The sequence below is a fragment of the Dipteris shenzhenensis genome, chromosome 4 (assembly GCF_047967505.1).
Source record: "Dipteris shenzhenensis isolate YYH24624 ecotype China chromosome 4, Dip_SZ_1.0, whole genome shotgun sequence".
NCBI classification, from domain to species: domain Eukaryota; kingdom Viridiplantae; phylum Streptophyta; class Polypodiopsida; order Gleicheniales; family Dipteridaceae; genus Dipteris; species Dipteris shenzhenensis.
This window is the reverse complement of record NC_141599.1, coordinates 13336966-13359888: the sequence shown is the minus strand read 5'-3', so window position 1 is coordinate 13359888 and position 22923 is coordinate 13336966. Positions and strand designations below refer to the sequence as shown.

The window sequence follows — 22923 nt, the reverse complement described above, 5'->3', positions numbered from 1 at the left end:
TCGTTCTCCAAAGTTGGCTGTAGCTTGCTCATTGTCAGATGCATGAGGAGCTGAATCTGAGACAGCCATACCGGAGCTGTTTTTCTTTTCTTTTGCAAGCCTTTTCTTGCATTCTCCAATGTAGTGACCTAGCTTTTTGCAGTAATGACATATTCCCTTCTTCTTGGGCTTACCTTTACTTTAGGCTTGAATTTTGAAAGCATGGCATGTTCATCTGCTCGTGAAGCCACGTTTTCCTGGTCTCCTCTTCGTGCACCAGAAGTCCTATCAACTCGTGAAAATTGAGATGATTTGCACCCCCCCTTAACAACAAATTCAGCGAGGTATGAAAGCTGAGATAAGACTCAGGAAGAGAATTCAGAGTAGTGGTAATCATCTCTGAATCAGGAATGATCTTATCAATATTCAGCAACTGCTTTCGTAAATCTTGTAGCTTTGTGAGGTGCACTGACATGGAGTCGCCCTCTTCCATATGTGTATGAGACAATTCTCTTTTCCCCTGGCATCATTCCGAGCTGCATACATGCTCTCCAAAATATCCCATGCTGCCTTTGAGGTCTTACACGACCGGATATGCGGAATGATGAATCTTTTCACTGAAAGAGAAATACACGACAAAGCTAAAGCATCACGTGAATCCCATTTCTTCTACTCTGGAGTGGTAGGTATAATTGCATCAATAACTTGTACACTGCAGCTGTACCCTGTGCATGACCTCTGCCTCCTCCTTGTTGGGGAGGGGTGTTAGGTGCCACATTTGTTGGCCGGAACTCATCCCCATTTACATAGTCTCACAAATTAAGAGAAATCAGAATATTGCGTACCATAAAACTCTAGAGGGAGTAGTTGGTACCATCCAGCTTATCCTCTTGTAAGAGACCACTGAAACTGAAATCATTGTGATTTTGCTGGGCCATGTCTGAGAAAGAAAATACAGCAAATGCAAATCTGAATTCCCTTGCTGGGAATGGAGTGCACAAATCCCAAAAAACATAGCCAAACATTGGCTAAAAATACAACTCAAATCTCTGTAATGTCTCTGTCAGAAATCTGCGAGAGCATTCAATCTCTCCCAAAACCTGCCAAAAGTGCTTCAAAACACTCACAGAAAGGAAGTGTGAACTGCAACCTGCAAAATTGTTCTCCCAACACAAAAGCCCCAATTTGTGGCTTGAAATTGCAACCAGAAAGGGGCAAATGGTCTAAAAGCCCCAAATGTTGCACAACTTGCTCTCTGCCTGCAAAAGCCCCAATTTCACTGCAAAATTGCAGTGTAATTGCAAAAGCCCCAGAATACACACAAAGGTGGAGGCTGAAAACAGTTTTCCTCTTCTTAGTTGTGAAAGCCAAAAGAACTCTAGTACAAAGAAATAGAAGAACCCTATATGTGGGTCTCAAACCAAACTCAGCTAACTAAGTTAGCATACTAACTAAGCCACGAACTAGAGTACAAAAGGATAGCTATCATCCAGCTATTATTCATGGGCGGTGTAGTAACCGTGTCAACTACCTTCTCTAGCCTTATCTTACGTATCACGGGAGTAGCACCATGATTTATCCTCCCAGCCAATTCTGCCAAGGCTTCCCAGCAAGAGAGAGAGAGCTATATCGAAATCACGTAAAAATCCCAATCCTTATCTTCTCTCACTAGCCTTAGCAGACCCCCAATCCCTAGATAGATCTAGATGCCACATGTCATCCATATAGGGCCTTCCTAATGCAACATTTCACCCCTCTCTTGGGATGCATTTAATTCCTTGCCCCTAGGCACAATCTTTGCACTAGGCCCTTGGTCTCAGATCTATCTAGTCTGGTGCTATCAGCCCTTACCTAGGACCTTGACATTAATCCCTCCCGATCATTTACATAAAGCGCAAACACATATATTACAAAGATAGATCCTATAAGGGAAATGTCGACTGATTCTTCCGAGGTCATGCTACCTCGGCTAGAGCGTAACATTCCTTCCCTCTTCAGACATCAGCGTCGTCGATGATAAAGTCTGGGAACACTCTCCGCAACTGATATACGGACTCCCAGGTAGCTTCGGATAGAGGCTGACCATGCCATGCAACCAACACCGTGGGTATCTTCCGATTTCGTATTTGCATTGTTCCTCGGTCCAGGATTCTTGTTGGTTTGCGCCTTGCAATATCCTCTATCTCCTGAAACAAAACCACACCTTCGATTAGTGAGTCACCAGTATGTAAAAATTTCTTTAAACGTGAAACATGAAAAACCGGGTGCACCTTACACCCCTGTGGCAATTCTAATTTATAGGCTACACTGCCTATTCTCTTTAGAATTAACCACGGCCCACAGTATCGAGGTGATAACTTAGCACACTCTCCTGAAGTCAACGACTTCGAGTGCGAAGGAATTCCGAGAAAAACTTTTTCTCCTTCTTCAAATACTCTTATAGACCGATTTTCATCCGCATACACCTTGGCTCTATCCATAGCCTGACGGATATTAGCTCTCGCAAGTGCTAGCATCTCCCGCATCTGAACTACAAAGTTCGCGGCACTAGGCACTTTCTGAGGTACTCCAACTATAGTTGGATTAGCTGGTCTATAATCATAGTTCAGTTCAAACGGACTGAACCTAGTAGATGAATGTTTCCTATCATTGTAGGCAAACTCCAACAATGGCAACCACTTGTCCCATGTATGTTGCCTCAATGACACATATGCTCTCAGCATATCCTCTAAAGTCTGGTTGACTCTCTCCGTCTGACCATCCGTCTCAGGATGATCCCCACTACTCATTCCCAACTCAGTCCTTAGTGTCTCAAATACCGCTGTCCAAAAGTGACCGGTAAACCTGACATCTCTATCTGACACTATGGATCTAGGCAATCCATGCAGACGAAATATATGTCTAATAAACAAATCCGCTACTTGCGGGGCACTAATAGACTCTCTAGTCGGAATGAAGTGAGCCATCTTGGTTAGACGATCAACCACCACAAGGATAGAATTATACCCTCCTTGTGTTGCAGGTAGCCCTACAATAAAATCCATGGAAATGCTCTCCCACTTACTTAGTGGTATTTCCAAGGGCTGTAAAAGTCCGGGTGGCTTCACCCGCTCGGCCTTACTTACCTGACACGAGAAACACCATGTCACATACTCATGAATATGCTTTTTCATCTTTGGCCAAAAGAAATCTCGCTTCACGAGATCATATGTCTTCTCGACTCCTGGATGTCCCGCACACGGGCTATCATGGCATTGTCGAATGACTCTCTGCCTGAGATCATTCTGACCAGGTACTACAACCTTGCCATTCCTAACTAGCATACCATCCCTTATGGCATATCTTGCATAAGTTTGGCCTTTTCTGGATGCCAGGTCATCCTTTTTATTTTCCTCGGGTTTTAACACATGAGCCTTAGGCCATAAGTTCTGGACAAACTCGTCCACCTTTTGAGTTTCTCTGATCTCGGTCATTAGAGCACTCTCTAATACCGTGAAACTCAGGTTGTGCATAATGCGAGACAACGCATCAGCTACCTTATTGTCCTTTCCTCTTCGGTACCGAATCGTTAAATTAAACTCCTGCATGAGCTCTGCCCACCTAGCTTGGCGGCCCCTCAAGTCAGGCTGTTTATAGAAATGTTTCAGAGTATCATGATTGTAAACTACTCGGTGCTTTCTATCAATTCAGACAACGGATTTTGCAGAGGCATTTGAATGAGATGATTGCGAGTTGCCAAACACATATACTTGAACTTAAGAGTTTGCAATTAAGCTGGAATTAAGACTTATACAGCTTAAACACAAAGTGACATCATTGGAAAATGCAATATGATTGAGGGGCCAAGACGGGGCCCCCCCCTTATCCAGGCTCACTTTATTCTTGAAAATGGAGATACAAGACCAAGGTGCAATGCACCTTCCAAACTGATGAACTCAGTGAAAACCTAGGACCTAGATACAAGACTCAAGAGCATATGTACAAGGTAGACAACAAAAAGGAGGACTCCAAGCTCAGGTTTCAGCTCTTGGCTTGCCCAATCCACAAGGAAGAAGCCTGCAACAATCACCACTTACATCCAACATTAGAGACAAGCACTAGTTTCTAGAAAGATAGTAGAAACAACATGAAATAGTGCTGTAAATGAGATAAACTTGACAATACAGGCTCCCTTCGTGACTTGACCCTTTTGTAGATGAAGTCCTTGATGCCTCTGAAGCTACCTTGGGTGAGGGGAGTGTGGAAATGGGGCTGGAATGGGAACAGCTTAGAAAAACAGCCTGTAGGCTAGAGAGAGAAAGCTTTTATGGAGTGATAGCTGTAGAGAGAGAGTGCCAATGCTGATCCCAAGGGAGGAGATGTAAGAGAGGAGCTGCTGCTGTTCCAGAGGTGCACAGAAAGGCAGATTTCTGCAAGGGAAATGGGCTGGAACAGTAGAGAGAGAAATTCTGCAGAAGAGAGAGAAAGACTGCAGCAGGAGAGAGAAAGGGGCTGTGACTGCTCCAGGCTAGGTGAAGGAGAGAGGATGCTGCTGCTGTTTCACAAGAGCTGAGAGGGGGCAGATTTCTGGAGAGAAGGCGCTGGAACTGTAGAGAGAGAATGTGCTGTTGTAGAGAGAGAAACTGCTGCTGAGGTGAGAGAATGGCTTGGGGAGAAGCTGGCTGCACCCAAGGAGCTGGAGAGGTTCTGTAGCATCATCTAAAAGGAGGGAGAAGAAAAGTGACGAAATTTTCATGTGTGGAATGAAGGAAAGAGGCCTTCTTTTATAGGCTCAGCCCCCCCTTAGACCTAGAGTGGAAGGTGGACACTTGTCCCAGATTTTTGGTGGGCTGCAGTCCCAAAGAGGACAGCCCACCACTTGCCCTAAATCTACCAGATTTGGGGCCAAACACTTGGCCTGCATGCCCTGCCACTTGCCATGCATGCTGCCACATGTGTGGGACAGGTGGTCTGACCTGCCAGCTCAGATTCCATGTGGCAGTCTGCCACGTGTCAGCTGCCACGTCACTCCCAAAAACCCTAAAATTTCAAAGTTGTCAGAATTTAATTCTGATCGCACCCACGGGTTCCTAACAGCTTAGACTATCTATTGACGTACTCTAAGGTCATAACTGAGCCATACTGAGCTCATTTGTTTGTCGTCTTATCTTGTATCTCCATTACTCTTGGCATGCTGCCAGGCCCACACCCAAAGCTCAGGGAACATTCTCTTGAATGGTTCCTAGGTCGGTATGCAATCTGTGCATTTGATTGGTCCCATGTTTGGGTACTCGGGTGGGGTGTGGTTTCTAGATGTCCCTCTCAAAGGAGGCCATCACTCTTGTGGGTCACTAATGCCCATAACCCCAAGCAAGGGGGTCCACCCTCAAATGCTAGACCTAGTCCCCATTGTCCGTAACTGAACAGAAGGAAAACATTTCATTTCTTAATAAGCATACTATTGAAAAACAAAAAGAAATAGTACCAAGCAAGTGGATACATGTTGAAGCAGGATGACATTCCCTCCGTCTTTCATTCGGTTGTCCGCAACTGAAATGCTTCCTCATAAGCATCCAGGATTTCAGGACACTCCTGAAATGTAGCTCTGTCCACCCATTGGGCATCGGTGGATGGGAGCCCTCTGAACTTCAAAAGGTACATTTTGCGAGTCGTGCCTCGACGTCCCGTAGTGAAGTTATGCAAAATAATTTGTTCTGGGATCAACAAGATCTCAGTGTCCTCTACTTCAGGTGCATCGTCCAGTGTGGGCTCTTGAGGTGGTTCCCCAATGAAGGGTTTCACCAAGCTTACGTGGAAGACATTGTGGATCTTCCAATGCTCTGGAAGTCTCAATCGGACTGAGACATCATTTATTTCCTGCAACACCTGAAAAGGACCATAATATCGGAAGGATAGCTTGAAGTAGATGCGCTTTTTGCCCACTTTGGTTTTTAACCGAGCTTTCTCAAATTTCAATAAGACCCATTGGCCTTCTTTCACTACAAACGCCCTCCGTCTTTTATTTGCAGCTGCTCTTTGTTTCTCCTGTGCCTTTTGAATGGCTGCTCGAACCGTGGCATAAGCAGAGTCATAATCCTCCACGAATTGATCAGCGGCAAAGATTTTCTCTTTTGTTTGCATGAGTGGAGTTGGTAAAGATCTACCATATACAATTTCGAAAGGAGCTTTTCCAGTGGAGGAATGAATTGTGTTGTTATAAGCAAATTCCACAAGAGGAAGGAATTTCTCCCAAAAGGTTTGCTGGTCATGCACATAAAATTTCAGCAAATCCAAGAGTGTACTATTCGTAACTTCAGTTTGGCCATCCGTTTGAGGATGAAAAGCTGAAGAGAAACTTAGAAGAGTTCCAAGGTTCTCAAACAAAGCCTGCCAGAAGTTACTAGTGAACTTTGAGTCTCTATCTGATACTATAGACTTGGGCATGCCGTGGTGTCTAAAGATGTGTCTAATAAATAAATGGGCAGCTTCAGGTGCCTTGAGATTTTTTCTGCAAGGAATGAAGTGGGCTTGCTTGCTGAATCGATCTACTATCACCCAAATCATGTCATGATTTTGATTGGTCCTGGGAATTCCTGTAATGAAGTCCATGGTGATGTGTTCCCATGGTCTCTCAGGAATGGGTAGGGGCTGAAGTAAACCCTTGGGTTTTCCTCTCTCATACTTAGCTTTTTGACATGCGAGACAAGCTGAAATGTAGGCAGCAGTGTCCTTTTTCATATTAGGCCAGTAGAAAAATTTATCCATGGCTGAAAAAGTGGCCACAATACCCCTATGACCAGCATAGGGTGGGTTATGGCTTTCCTCCATCACTTTAGATCTAAGCTGCTTTGTGATACATAGTTTGTTCTCCATGAATAAATAGCCATCCCTGATGTGGTAGGCATGATGGGTGCCTCCATCTTTCAAATGTGCCCATGGCTGAGCAAAATCAGCATCTCCCTCATAGAATTCTTTGAGGGCTGTTAGCTCATCATGATAGGGAACTGAAATATGGTGAAGCCGTGGTCTACGAGAAAGGGCATCAGCCACTACATTCTCTTTTCCAGGAGTATATTGTATCTGAAAATGAAATGATTGCAGAAAGGTAGACCATTTCATATGTCTCTCTCTGATCAGAGGTTGAGTTTGAAAATATTTAAGACTTTCATGATCAGTTTTTACAAGAAAATCTATCCCTAAAAGATAATGTTTCCAAAGTTTGAGAGCATGAATTACAGCTAAGAGTTCTTTTTCATAGATATCATAATGAAATTCAGCATCTCTTAGCCGGCGGCTTTCAAAGGCCACAGCATGACCATCCTGGGTAAGAGAAGCCCCAAGGCAATCGCCACTGGCATCAGCTGCTACTAGGAATGGTTTCCTTAAGTCAGGAATGATAAGTACAGGAGCTGTAGTCAGGGCATGCTTTAGAGCATTAAAAGAGTCCTTTTCTTTTTGGGTCCATCTGAACTTCAGATTTTTCTTAGTGAGATCATGTAGAGGGGCTGCAAGTTCAGCAAAATGCCAAATAAACCTTCGGTAATATGAGCATAGGCCTAGAAAAGACCTTACCTCATGGGCATTCTTCAAGTCAGGCCACTCTACAATTGTCTGTATCTTGGCTGGGTCCATACGGACACCTTCTCGTGAGATAATGTGACCAAGATAGTGAATCTCAGGAAGAAAGAACTCACTTTTCTTCTCATTGATGTGAAGAGCATTTTCAGCTAAGATTTGAAATACAATCTTTAGATGTTCCTTATGCTCTTCCTCATTCTTGCTGAAAATGAGGATGTCATCAAAGAAGACGGCAGTGAACTGTCTATAGTTCCTGAACAACCGTTCCATCAGTCGATTGAACGTGGCTGGGGCATTAGTAAGGCCAAATGGCATTACCATATATTCATACAGCCCAAATGTGGTTCGGAAGGCTGTTTTATGAATGTCCTCAGGTACAACTCGTACCTGATGGTAGCCACTCTTAAGATCTATACGGCTGAAAATTTCAAATCCTCCTAAACGATCAAAGATATCGTCTATACGAGGAATTGGGAAACGATTCTTAACCGTCTGTTTGTTTAAGGCTCTATAGTCTATGCACATCCTGAAGGTTTTATCCTTCTTTTGGACTAGTAAGACAGGAGAGCAAAAAGAAGAACTACTGGGTTGGATCAATCCCTTGTCCAAGAGTTCTTGGACTTGCTTGAAGATTTCATCTTGTTGAGTTTGACTAACTCTATATGGGGGTCTATTTGGAGGTGAAGACCCTGGAACTAAGTCAATTTTGTGATCCTCTGGTCTCTCAGGAGGGAGGTGACTAGGAAGTTCCTGAGAGAAGCAACTAGAGAATTCCTGAAGGAAATCTAATCTTTCTTTTGTGAGATGATTTGACTTTTCTTCACTTGGTTGCTTATCGCGTACAAACACTAGAAAAGAACATACTCCTTTCTTAAGCAAATTGGGAGATCGTGCATGACTTACCATAGGAATGGTGTTTCCTGAAACTCCCGCTGTAATGCTCACATCTCTACCCTTATGTTGGAGGGTTAGAATATTCTTCACATAATCGATTCGGGGGTTGACTTGCTTATGCCAGGGCATGCCGAGAATTACATCTGATCCTTGAAGTGGTGCCACCATGAAGGGTAGATGATCCAAGTACCCCTGGATGTGTACCCGAAGCTTGCCGATGATGGGGTACACCTTCTCTTCTTGGTTCTTGAAGGCTGCAGTTGCCTCCAAGGCTTCTCCTTTATCCTCTGGGGCTATCCCCAAGTTCTGTGCCATCTCATGAGAAATAAAGTTGTGAGTAGCTCCACTATCGAACAAAAACAAAGCGGATTGATCCTTTACCTGACCCCATGTTTTCAACAAACTATGGGTGTCGTTTACAGCTCCCTTTTCTGGAGGTGCTTCCACCTTGTTGACTACCAAAACTGGCTTTTTGAGGGCTGCTTCTTTGTTGCTGCTGTTTTTGGCAGCTTGAGGGCATTCGTAGAAGTTGTGGCCTCGATCGCCACACTTGAAACACCGCCCTTCGGAGTAATACTTTTGCTTCTGTTGTGGAGACAATGAGCTGAAAGTGCGGGCTGCTTTCTTCGAAGGAGGCTGGCTGGCTGACTTTTGCTCTTTTGGTGGGTCCTTTGCTGTCTCCTTACGCTTTTGTTCCTTGGAAGAGGTTCCCTGGGACTTCCGCTTGTTGTTGCTGCCATTCCGCTTGTTGGAGAAAGATTGTTTCTTCTCCACCTTCAAGGCGATGTTGATGGTGTCTTCGAGAGAAGTAGGAGTGGCAATGTCCACCTCATGCTGAACGATATACCGTAAGCCAGCAAAGAACTTCCTTTGCTGCTCTTTTTTATCCTTCCTACTGAATGCTTGAACTTTTAACAAAGTATCCCAAAAACGATCAACATACTCACTGACTTTCTCTTCTTGGCGTTGGCGGAGGATGTCCCACTGCACCATTGTATCTCTCTTAAACTCCTTAGGCAGAAAGTGCCTCATCAAGTTCTTCTTGAAGTGCTTCCAGGTGTGGGCTTGCTGTCCAGTGTTGACCATAGCTGCCCACCAGAGTGAAGCACGGTCTTGCATGTGCAGGACGGCAAACCGGATCTTCGCCTTGTCTTCGTACTCGTCCCCCTCAAAGAAATACTCGAGGTCTCGGATCCAGGCCAGCAAGACCTCGGGCTTGTCCTCTCCCTTGTACTTGGTAAACTTGAAGAGCTTATCTCCAAGAGGTACCTTATGCTTTGCATACCTTCGTCTCCGTGGACGTCTCGAAGGAGATGGACTCCGATGACGCCGTCTACCTCGAGGAGGGGAAGAAGAGGATGATCTTCCCTCCTTGTTGGAGTTGGTGTTGTCCGCACGGCCTCTTCCTTGGGATTGGGGCCCTATGCCATGAGTTTCTGCTTGGCTGCTTTCCAGCACTTGAACCTGTTGAGCAATGTTTGCCAAGAGAGCACTCAACTCATGCAGGTTAGGAGGAGGGTCAGGTCCATTGGCTGCCATGATGACAAGATAACTCAATGAAGGAGAGACTCAACAAGAGAAAGCACAGAGTACAGGACCACTGCCTAAGCTCTGATACCAATGTAAACTACTCGGTGCTTTCTATCAATTCAGACAACGGATTTTGCAGAGGCATTTGAATGAGATGATTGCGAGTTGCCAAACACATATACTTGAACTTAAGAGTTTGCAATTAAGCTGGAATTAAGACTTATACAGCTTAAACACAAAGTGACATCATTGGAAAATGCAATATGATTGAGGGGCCAAGACGGGGCCCCCCCCTTATCCAGGCTCACTTTATTCTTGAAAATGGAGATACAAGACCAAGGTGCAATGCACCTTCCAAACTGATGAACTCAGTGAAAACCTAGGACCTAGATACAAGACTCAAGAGCATATGTACAAGGTAGACAACAAAAAGGAGGACTCCAAGCTCAGGTTTCAGCTCTTGGCTTGCCCAATCCACAAGGAAGAAGCCTGCAACAATCACCACTTACATCCAACATTAGAGACAAGCACTAGTTTCTAGAAAGATAGTAGAAACAACATGAAATAGTGCTGTAAATGAGATAAACTTGACAATACAGGCTCCCTTCGTGACTTGACCCTTTTGTAGATGAAGTCCTTGATGCCTCTGAAGCTACCTTGGGTGAGGGGAGTGTGGAAATGGGGCTGGAATGGGAACAGCTTAGAAAAACAGCCTGTAGGCTAGAGAGAGAAAGCTTTTATGGAGTGATAGCTGTAGAGAGAGAGTGCCAATGCTGATCCCAAGGGAGGAGATGTAAGAGAGGAGCTGCTGCTGTTCCAGAGGTGCACAGAAAGGCAGATTTCTGCAAGGGAAATGGGCTGGAACAGTAGAGAGAGAAATTCTGCAGAAGAGAGAGAAAGACTGCAGCAGGAGAGAGAAAGGGGCTGTGACTGCTCCAGGCTAGGTGAAGGAGAGAGGATGCTGCTGCTGTTTCACAAGAGCTGAGAGGGGGCAGATTTCTGGAGAGAAGGCGCTGGAACTGTAGAGAGAGAATGTGCTGTTGTAGAGAGAGAAACTGCTGCTGAGGTGAGAGAATGGCTTGGGGAGAAGCTGGCTGCACCCAAGGAGCTGGAGAGGTTCTGTAGCATCATCTAAAAGGAGGGAGAAGAAAAGTGACGAAATTTTCATGTGTGGAATGAAGGAAAGAGGCCTTCTTTTATAGGCTCAGCCCCCCCTTAGACCTAGAGTGGAAGGTGGACACTTGTCCCAGATTTTTGGTGGGCTGCAGTCCCAAAGAGGACAGCCCACCACTTGCCCTAAATCTACCAGATTTGGGGCCAAACACTTGGCCTGCATGCCCTGCCACTTGCCATGCATGCTGCCACATGTGTGGGACAGGTGGTCTGACCTGCCAGCTCAGATTCCATGTGGCAGTCTGCCACGTGTCAGCTGCCACGTCACTCCCAAAAACCCTAAAATTTCAAAGTTGTCAGAATTTAATTCTGATCGCACCCACGGGTTCCTAACAGCTTAGACTATCTATTGACGTACTCTAAGGTCATAACTGAGCCATACTGAGCTCATTTGTTTGTCGTCTTATCTTGTATCTCCATTACTCTTGGCATGCTGCCAGGCCCACACCCAAAGCTCAGGGAACATTCTCTTGAATGGTTCCTAGGTCGGTATGCAATCTGTGCATTTGATTGGTCCCATGTTTGGGTACTCGGGTGGGGTGTGGTTTCTAGATGTCCCTCTCAAAGGAGGCCATCACTCTTGTGGGTCACTAATGCCCATAACCCCAAGCAAGGGGGTCCACCCTCAAATGCTAGACCTAGTCCCCATTGTCCGTAACTGAACAGAAGGAAAACATTTCATTTCTTAATAAGCATACTATTGAAAAACAAAAAGAAATAGTACCAAGCAAGTGGATACATGTTGAAGCAGGATGACAATGATCCACATCTACATAAAACTCTGAACCATACAGATAATGCCTCCATGTTTTCAAAGCATGGATAACAGCATACAATTCTAATTCATGAGTTGGCCAATTCCTTTGAGAGGGAGAAAGCTTCTTGCTTTCAAAGGCTACTGGCCTTCCCTCTTGAAGGAGGACTGCTCCTACCGCAATGCCACTTGCATCGGTTTCTAGGAACAACGGTTTTTGGGGATCAACTATTTTTAACACCGGTCCTGAGACCACAGCTTGTTTTATGGTGTTAAAACTTTCCTGTTGATTCTGTCCCCAAATAAAAGGTACTTTATCTGAGGTCAGATTAGTCAATGGCGATACTATTTCGGAATATCCTTTGATATGCCTTCTATAAAACTGGACAAATCCCAAGAATGATCGCAACGCGGTCAGACTCTGAGGGATTGGCCAAGTTAGTATCGCAGCCACTTTCTTCGGATCCATTTCTACCCCCTGTGGAGTAATTATGAACCCTAAGTACTCAAGCCTAACCATACACAGTATAGTTTTCTTTTTATTCACGTAAAGACTGGCTTTCCTCAAAGTACTAAACACTATCCTTAAGTGTTCACAATGCTCAGTAACACTTTTACTGAATATCAAGATATCGTCAATAAAATGTACTACGAACTTTCCGATATACGGACGTAGTAAATCATTCATAAGCATGACGAAGGTCGCTGGAGCATTGGTAAGTCCGAAGGGCATTACCAAAAACTCATAATGACCAAACCTGCTTCTAAAAGCGGTTTTATGCACATCCTCGGCTCTAATCCGGATCTGATGATAGCCGCACTTAAGATCTATCTTGCTGAAAATCACGGCTCCATGTAATGCATCTAGCAAATCATCAATCCGAGCCATCGGATACCTGTGCTTAACAGTGATATTATTTAATGCTCTGTAATCTATACAGAGGCGAAACGTATCATCCTTTTTCCTCTTTAATATCACTGGTGAAGCAAAAGGTGAGAAACTTGGTTGAATCTGCCCCAACTTGAGGTATTCTTCCAGTTGCCTACGCACCTCCGCTTCTTCAGTAAAACTCATTCTATAGGGAGGTCTATTTACAGGTTCTGCCCCCGGGATCAGTTCAATCTTATGCTGAACTTTCCGCTCTGGAGGTAACCCATAAGGTAGTTCATCCCTGAAGCATTCAGAGAACTCCTCTGTTATAAGATTAGCCAGCTTGGCCATCTCACCACTTTGCGTAACATCAGTGCTAGCCGAAGACTCATCCACCGACTCTACCGATGCTGTGCAAAGGTATAAAAACTCTACTTGAGCCTTTCTGATTTCCATCACGGAAACCAACGGTCCCTGAGGTATATCTCTTTCACCTCGCAAGACATAAAGCACATCATTCATCTTGAATTGATATACATGCTTTTTCCAATCAATGGCTGGATTCTTCCTAGAATGCCACGCCATTCCCAGGGCTATATCCGCATGAGCAAGCTTGGTTATTTCAAAATCAAGCTTCTCAACATAGTCCTGAATCCGAAGCTCCAACTGGGTAACCCTTTGGTCCCATACTTCAGTTGAACTTCCATCAGCCATCTTGACTGTATACGCATAGTCAGATGGACTTGTCTTTAATTTCAGCCTCTTCACGAGCTTGGAGTTAATCACATTGTGAGTTGACGCTGAGTCAAACAACACAATGACATCATGACTGGCCACTTGCCCTTTCATTTTGATTAACTCCGTATCATTGAAGGCTGTATACCCCGTTGCTGCGGGCTTAGATAGGATGTTATTAGGTGCACTCGTCACTAACTTAGTAACAGACACACAGAACAAACAAGGTACTAACCTCTGAGAAGATCCCGCTAGCTGAATCTGCATCTCTTCCGCTTTGGGACTTCCGTGCATCTCCACGTCGCACTGTGAGATCACCATCTCAGCCATCCGACGATCTTTATTACGTGGACAATCTCTCCACTGATGAGGTTGAAGGCAACCAAAGCATAAGCCTTCTCTCCTCGCTTTTTTCCTTTGTTCTGGGTTCAAGGGAGACTTAGACCAAGCCCGGGCTGCCATTGGAGTTACTTTCCTCTCTTCACTCCAATGGTGGTACTTGGTTTAGGAGTTTCAGCCGGTCTCGCCTGCTTGGCTTGACCACTAGGCTGCGAACCACTCCCTCTACTAGCCCACTTCTTCTTAAACCCAGACTTCTTCGGATACCCATACTGGGTTCCGACCTGTGCAAACCCACTTGGCTTGCTGCCCTTGGCATCCTCGTAGTTCAGGGCTATAGCTATTGCATCATCTAGCGTGTTCGCGTACTTAGCCCGAACTTCCATTTTTATTCGATCATTCAATCCAAATATGAAATCTTTCACTTGGATTGATTGAGGCAGGGGTTCGTCAACCTTCATTACACTCTCTCGAAACTTATCAGTGTATTCTGCCACTGATAAATTTCTCTGACGAAGGTTCCTATATTGATCCCAAGCTCGGGATGCCTCGTCAGGAGGTAAGAAGTGTTTCCTGAACTCTCTTTTAAACCCCTCCCAGGTAGTGGATGCTATGCCATCTTTTTGTTGTTTAATCCACCACCGATCCGCCGCCTCACTAAACATATGGGTGGCCTCGCGGATCCTTTTGATGTCATTTCTGATCTCACAAATGGCGAACGCCTCGTCCCATTTGTGTAACCAGGTCTCAATGACATCGGAGCTACGGTCGTTCATCTGACCAGAATACTTTTCTGGTCTGTAATTAGCAATATTTGGCACTTTAGCCTTCCTAGGCTCGACCGTATGAACACTAGACTCCAGTTCCATTCTCCAGTTCCATTGGAGCCTTTTCCTTCTCTTCTCGAGAAGGTCTGGCAGACATACTCTGTAGCACTCTCCTAAGTTCAGATTGCCCTGCATTGGCTTGTAATTGCTGCGCTAACAACTGTTGCAAGGCATCTTCCAGCAATGCAATCCTGCCAGATAAAGTGTGAGCTACTGGGCGCGATCCCTGCTGGGTCGGCCGGACTCCTGATTCACCAGGGTCCCTCCTGGAAGCTCCTTCTTCTGCTTCCATTTAGTTCAGTAGGTGTTTTGTTTTGGGGCTTTTTTTTTTTTAAAAATTTTTTAAAACACCCCTAGAACACTGTAATCACAAGCTGACACAATTCAGGGTACTGACACTCTGAACACAATTCCCTATACTAGGGAATTCCTGCAATCCCACATTCACACTGATCAAGCATTTAATACAGGCATATCTCACAGATGGCGCTTTTCCCTATACTAGGGAAATTCCTGCAATCTGACTCCGACTGAAACACACAGGCATAATCTGTTCAAGCATAATTTGTTCTTGCTATAGCATCATCAACTGCGACCTCTGATGACCAAGAAAATCTAATTGCTTCCGACAAAACAGGAATAACGAAAACCAAAAGGAAAATAGATAGAGTGCTCCCTGGACTTCGAATCCCACAGCTTGCAGCCCGAGCAATTTGCAATCAACTAGCTACAGCATATAAGCAGAACTGGTGGCCAAAGAAGTCCCAACTACGAGCTGTCCACGTGAGCTTGGAGGGCCAAGGCTACGTGCTGTCAACTATATTCTGTCGTCACAGGTTCGTTCACGACCAGTCTGTGCTCCTCGTCGAATGACTTACGTAAAACTCCTTAAACACCACCCGTGGCCCAGCAAGGCCTTGTGACTGTGCATCGACAGTTCTGGCCAAAGCCCTCGCAATCTCCAAGTTAATCGATCGGCGCCGTGCTTTCCAACAGTCCCTGTTCGTGGGCGTCGCCGAATTACCAGCGGTTCCACCAACCTGCTATCCGCCACCAACTTACGGGACCCCCAGGCTCAAGCCTCAATTCAAAAGCCTCCGTTCGCCAATTCGTAGGCCCCCACGTTCCTGCGCTCCGTCGACGTATCACTTTCACGCATCACGTATGATCGACGACTCTCTTCCGCCGTAAGCCCGTTACTGTTCGTCGACCCGCCAGCCTTCTGATTCGTTTCTCTCCAACCTCTAACCTAGGCTCTGATACCAACTGTCAACTACCTTCTCTAGCCTTATCTTACGTATCACGGGAGTAGCACCCTGATTTATCCTCCCAGCCAATTCTGCCAAGGCTTCTCAGCAAGAGAGAGAGAGCTATATCGAAATCACGTAAAAATCCCAATCCTTATCTTCTCTCACTAGCCTTAGCAGACCCCTAATCCCTAGATAGATCTAGATGCCACATGTCATCCATATAGGGCCTTCCTAATGCAACATTTCACCCCTCTCTTGGGATGCATTTAATTCCTTGCCCCTAGGCACAATCTTTGCACTAGGCCCTTGGTCTCAGATCTATCTAGTCTGGTGCTATCAGCCCTCACCTAGGACCTTGACATTAATCCCTCCCGATCATTTACATAAAGCGCAAACACATATATTACAAAGATAGATCCTATAAGGGAAATGTCGACTGATTCTTCCGAGGTCATGCTACCTCGGCTAGAGCGTAACAAACCGCATCTGCAGCTAACAAGTCGGTGACATAAATGCACAATGGTCACCCTGGCATATCATGAGTGGAGCTCGATATCTCAACAGGGGGTTGATGTAAGATCCTAGTGGTGTTAGTGTTAGGAGAGTAAGTATCAATGTATTATCATGCTCCTCTATAAGTCCCATATTTGATTTGAGTGGGAATAAAACCTCTAAGTGAGGGAAAAGTGCCCCTAACCTACTTATTACATTACATTGGTCAGTGCTAAATTATAAATAATTCTAACATGAAGCACTATGGATCTTGATTTGAAAATGAATGCCTAAATTTCACAACCTTTCCTCAAGGTAGCCCAGTTATTAGCCCTTTTATCCTCATTTGTTTTGTTTTTTCCTCAAACAAGCAGTTGGACTTTCACAAATGGAGAACCTATGAAAGTTATAGAAAATCTCAATTGGCTAAAATTGGTGGGTTAACTAAATATGGAAAAAGAGGTTCTATTGTTCTTTGTTTGTCCTTTTCTGTGGTGGTTGTACCCCCCCCAGACAAAAAATAGATGTAGGGAAAGGTTGGTTAACTTCCCTAGCCAACAGTTTTTTTACACCAATTGCTACATGCTTTTTTTTCTTTTGTGAAATCCATGTATGTTTATATTACAAGAAGTGGAACCCGAATAGGGGACATGCATCAATTGCTACACGCACATGCACCAGTGCATGTGTGCACACATAGTACATTGACAAAGCAAGTTGAAACCATTAAAAGTCTATAAATACCAGTCCATGTAAGCATACAAAAGCAACTTAAAAGCCAAACTATAAAAGCCTTGAATATTTCAGCTATTGAGACAACATGAGATATACAATGAAAGACCTATCGTTCTCTCCAAACTTGGCAAGAACATGCACACTCCATTTGACCTCACAAACCTTCATCCCCTAAAGACCAATATAAATAGTAGGGACAACTTGTTTTCATGTCCATTTAGATAAACAACCATAGGTGTGTGATCAAGACTTATGGAATGAAAATGCCATACTATTATGAAAAAATTTATAGATAGGAATCTAACTAGCCATAGAAAGAAGGGTTTTACATTAGGCGAGGCATTTGGAAAGTTAAATCAATATTAAGCATTCAGAGTGAATTTGAAAGGCACCGACCGACAAGACCAACCCTACACAATTTAAGAATTGGGTTGGGGTGTAGAATACAAGGCAAGATTCAATCAAAACAAGCTGCAAATTATAACAGCATTCCTTATCCACAAAAACCTCATGGACAAAGCGGAGGATGTTTTGAAACACACATGGTCAAAGACAAAGTGGCAGCTTGAGAAACACACATTAAAAGATGCTAGAGAATGCACCTAGCTAATAGATGGAGGTTGGGAAACCATTCAAAGGCCATTTAGCAAGGGACAAGATCTAATTTTTAGAAGTGTGAGGGCACTTTATTGTCACGGAAAAAACATAGAAAGCTGGAAAATTTTGTAGTTGTAGAAGTGGCTATTTATTGTATGTACAATTCGTTACTTTTCAAAAAGTCTTCCATATAGTTTGCAACTTTTCCACATTTTGTTAACTCTTCCGATGCCTCTCTTCTTGCAGGTGGGACGATTACATTGCTTTATGCCTGGATGGGCCAAGGCATCAGTTGATTTCATGCTTAGTGGTGGCTACAATTTGGCTTCTCATGTAGCCGAGGTGCATTTATCCTACATTTGAGAATCTTATGCCAAGATTTGTTATTTTTTTTTCTTTGCTGTTTTTGTGCTAGTTGTTGCGTGACTTTTTTATATATATCATGGTCATAGCTTGCGATTTCATATGATGTCTTCTCATACGCTTGAGGTATGTAGTATACAAGAAGTGCTCCTGCTAGGAGGAGATCATAACTTAAACATATCCTCTATTCCAAAATGGTGGCCCAACTCTTCTAGGTTTGCTATATCAATTTCTGAATGGTTGTGCTCTCTTGGAAGTTAATAAGCTATGATTCCAAATCATTTTGATTGTATTATGTGTTCCAAGCAAAGTCTAGTGAAAGGCTTGTACTCCTACTTGCTTTAGTACTAGTACTTGGGAGAAGAGTTAGTTGGATGGAGAGACCTTGTGTGTGTGTGAGAGAGAGAGAGAGAGAGAGAGAGAGAGAGAGAGAGAGATGATATGCTACGATCGTATTAAATTCTTCTAAAGACCCCTTAAGGATCTATGATTGGTGAACCCTATTAGCTAACATTGGTCTTTTACATTCTGTGACAGAAACTCTTACAAAGATTGATGTGATGTTAGTACTTGCTTAGCTAACTTGTGCACTAGCTCGAGGAGTTTGTTGCAGTGCTTCAAGACTTCATTTAGGTAGCTTCCCAACTTTTTGGCTAGTTGTTCCAACAAATTTTTCAGATTGTCCCTGCTGTCCCTATATTTTTCTTTGATTTGTGCATAAGCTTGACGTTTTACGAGTGTGTGCTGCTCATTTTCTACCACCCCTGTGGGGCAGATTCTTGCATCTCTTGGGATAGTGGGCCTTGCCACCTGCCCCTCTCCGCCTCTAGGTGTAAAGTTTTGTGTGGGTAATAAGTGTTCCTTTGCGAGTGTGTGAAAGGATGCGAAAGTGTGTGTGCGCTTAGATGATTACACTCAGAGTTGCCGGATCTTTTACCTGCTGTAGAAGCCTGGCATAAAGGAAAGGGTTTGGTCTCCTGCGAGCTTCCCTCCCCCCCCACCGCTAGCTCTACCTCCTCTCCCTAGCCCCCCCCCTCGCCGCGACCACCCCGCCCCCTGCCTCTCCGCCCTCGCCCCCCGCCCGCCCTCCCCCTCACCAGCCGCCTCTCCTTCGCCGCCTCGCCTCTCCATCTCGCCCGCCTCTCCATCGCCACCACCCCCCTCGCCTCCACTCCCCCCCCCCTTCCCTCGTTTCACCCCACCCCCCCCTCGCTTCACCTCACCCCCCCCTCTCGCCGCTCCGCCTCTCCCGCCCGACCCCCTCGCCTCACCCGCCTCCCATTCCGCTCCCCCCGCCCCCCGCGCCTCCGCCCGACCCCATTCCGCCCCTTTCCGCCCCCATTCCGCCCCCCCCCGCCTCCATTCCGCTCCCCCCCGCCTCCATTCCGCTCCACCCGCCCCATTCCGCCCCCCCCCCCGCCTCCACTCCGCTCCCCCGCCCGCTCCCCCTCGCCTCCATTCCGCTCCACCCGCCCATTCCGCCCCCCCCCCCGCCTCCACTCCGCTCCCCCGCCCACCGCTTCACCCCTCTGCCCCCGCCACACCATCCCCGGCCCCCCCGCCCTTCCGCTCCCCCCGCCTTCCCCGCACCCTTCACCCCGCCCCGTCCCGACCCCCCCGCCCCCTCACTTCGCCTCGCCCGCCCTTCCGCTCCACTTCTCCACCCCGCCTCCACCCTCCGCCTCCGCAACCGTCCTCTCCACACCCAGGCGCCACCCTCCCGCTTCGCCTCCCCTTTTTGGGTGGCAGCCTGTTCCTCATCGGAAGCTTGCAGTTAGTCTTGGCGGTATGGCGGCCCCCTGCCCGGATCCGGAGGCCCAGTCGGACCCTCCCTCTCCAGATGCCTACCGCGTTATCCTGACAGAGCAACAATCATCTCGTGTTCAGGAGGTTGCCATTGACTTTGCCCGTACCTCTGTTTACGGTAGAGTCATTGGACACTCTCCTTCCAGATCAGCCATCAGGGATTGGCTCCAGTCCACTCTCCTGCTAGAGGATGGCCATATTGAGGAGGTGGCCCTTATGGGAAGGGGCATCTTCTGGCTCAAACTCTCCAATGAGAAAGCTGCGAGCAACCTGATTGCCGGTTCCCCCACATCGGTGGATGAAAAGATTATCATGATAGTCCCGTGGTACCGTGGATTCAGCGCAGCAGATTTTGATGTTCGGTTCCGTATACCTCGCCACCCAGTGACACTAGTTTTTCCAGGTCTTGCTGCTGAGCTGCGGCCGATTGTCAGGGACTTGGGCTCCCAATTTGGCTGGGTTATGCACGACACTTTCGCCGACGCGGTGACCACGGCAGGAGCCCGCCGAGTCCGTGTGGCTGTGACAGATCCTGCGACTCTCCCTGCAGTGATCGAGATTGTGACAGATGCCGGCAGCATCACCCAGAGCATGATAGTCACCGGACAGCCAGGTCAGTGCCTGAGGTGCCATGGCTTTGGGCACTTGGCGGCTGCTTGTCCACGCTTCGCCAGCTCATCTCGACCCCCCCCGCCTCCGCCCCCTCCGCCCCCCCCCCCCCCCGGACAGCCACGTCAGGAGGAGCCGAGGCAGTCGGAGCCCGGTCCAGAGTTAGTGGGTGGTTGGACCGAGGTTAGAAGGAAAAGAGGAAAGAACAAGAAGATCTCGGATAAAGGCAAGAAGGCAGAGGTTACCCTTCCTGCAGTAGCACCCCAGAGACCTGACAGGCAGCCGCCCCAGGGACCTGGGAGAGCTTCTTCTTCGACGGCAGCCCGCCCTTCACAGCCTCAGATCCCCCTCTCTCCCGCTCCCCCGCCCCTTTCCACTCAGTCCCAGCCCCTTCCCCAGTTTCCCCTCCCTTCGCCCGACCTGCAGCCTCAGCCCCCGTCTCTTCTTCCTCAGTCTCCTCCTCCTCCCTCTCAGCCTCAGCTCCAGATGCATCCCCTATCCCCCCTCCTTCCGTTCCCCTCGTCTCCCCTACAGAGTTAGCTGCACCGTCGGCTTCCCAGCCGAAGGCAGCCCCCGCTCCGTCTCCTCCACCTTCTCCGCCAGTCGCCTCCGTGGAGTCAGAGTCGCCTACCCCTCAGCCTCCTCCCCCTCCCCCCCGTTGGCAGGACACCCGGAGTCTACACCACCACTGGAGCAGGCTTCCCTGGCCGCTAGCCCCTCAGTGGCAGACTCTGAGGGGTCTCAGCTTCAGGAGAGAGAGCTTCCTCGAGACTTTTACAGATCTGGCCCCTGGGACTACTTGGATGTGGCCGACCTTGGGACCTTCCCGGCTTATCTCGACATCAGTATCTTCCTGCTCCGCAAAGGGGCGGATGGGAAGATTGTCGCCTTGGCCCCTAGGGATGGCCCTAGCTTCGCCTTCACGTTCCTCAGCGATGGCACCGAGACCTGGACAGACGACTCGGTTTGGGAGGCTCTCAGAGAGCAGACACACGCCCAGGTCTGCTCCTGGATAGGCCCGTCCCCGGTGGGCAGCTTCTCGAGACTCAGTGGTCCGAGGGCGATGTGCGCCTGCGGTGGCGTTGCGCCGCCAAACGCTTCCGATTGATTGTGATCCTCAGACCTCCCTTGTCATGGCCTCTCCCCCAGGATGTCAGAGCTTGGTCCCATCAAAAACTCCGAACCTTCTATGGGATGACCACCTCAGAGATCTCGAGCTGGCTCGAGAAAGCATTTGTTCATGGCACCAAAGGCCTCTCGCCTTTGCTGAAAGTGTTGAAGAACGGGCAGGACGACCCCGTCTCCCCCTCCAAACCTTCTCACAAGCGGTAGCGCCTCCATTCCGACATGTCTGATTCTTCATCGACTTCGACCGCGAGCAGACAGTTGTTCGCAGCCCCCCATCCCTCTCCATGAGCCTACACCTCGTATCCTGGAATGTGAACGGGTTTCACTCTTCTGGCACCCGTGGTCCCAGGAAGCTCATTTTGCGACAGGAACTTCAGCCTGCAGTGATTGGGCGTTTGGATGTACTTCTGCTCCAGGAGCACAAGCTCTCTGTGGCTCATTCCCGTAGCTGCGGGAAGGTTCTCCCTGGACGTTCCTACACTTACTGGGAGCCCTCGATCGGCGCACAGGGGAGGAGTGGGGGTGTCTGTACCTCCGTGTGCGAGCAGTTAGCCCAGGGAGTTTTCGGTCATGGCACGTTGATCCCAGGCCGAGCCCTTTGGGTAGGCCTGGATTTGGAGGGATCCAAAATTGGAATCCTCAACATTTATGCTCCTACAGACCTCCCCGATGCAGAGCCACATTCTGGAGGACACTTACAGGGATTCTTCCAGACATGGATTCCTGGATTGTTGGAGGTGACTTCAACAATCTGGAGACCTTGGAGGACCAGCAGGGCAGAGGTCCGGAGTTCACAGGTATGGCTCAGGCAGAGCAGTCAGCTTGGGACTCTTTCATCTTCGCGACAGGAGGTAGGGACAGTTGGAGAGACCCGTCCTTCCGGCGTTGGCACGGGAGCCTGGACTTCTCTTGGGGCTTCCGCAGGGAAGGAGGCAGACTCCTGGAGAGGCTTGATAGGTTTTATGTCAGTGATTGGGCCATCAGTAGAGGCGGTCAGGCGGGTATAGTTCCAGGGACGACACTTTTCGACCATGCGCCGGTGCTCCTTTCATTAGATTCGGCAGCCCAGACCCTTCCCCCCCGGTCATGCAGGATTCCCGACTCCATTTTCTCGAGGGAGGACGTGCGCAGCAGTATTTGCAGTCTTTGGGACAAAGACTGGGGGGAGTGCGTGGATCTGGTGGACTCAGTTGCGCAGGCTCTGCAGGAGTCCAGCCAGATCTGCCAGCTAGCAGCCCTACAGGTTCGACAGGAATGGTGGAGTAGAGAGAGAGCTCTTCGGAG

At 47.4% G+C, this 22923-nt stretch overlaps 1 protein-coding gene across 5 annotated transcripts in view; it reads left to right on the top strand.

Moving 5' to 3' along the window:
• The window catches only part of LOC147902482 (alpha/beta hydrolase domain-containing protein VTE7-like), an 81043-nt gene that overhangs the window by 47932 nt on the left and 10188 nt on the right, over nt 1-22923 (top strand). For all 5 annotated transcript variants that reach the window (XM_087373520.1, XM_087373519.1, XM_087373516.1 and 2 more), the window contains exon 8: nt 17980-18075. In XM_087373520.1, the coding sequence (XP_087229646.1) occupies nt 17980-18075 (96 nt within the window). The remainder of the gene's footprint in view (nt 1-17979; nt 18076-22923) is intronic.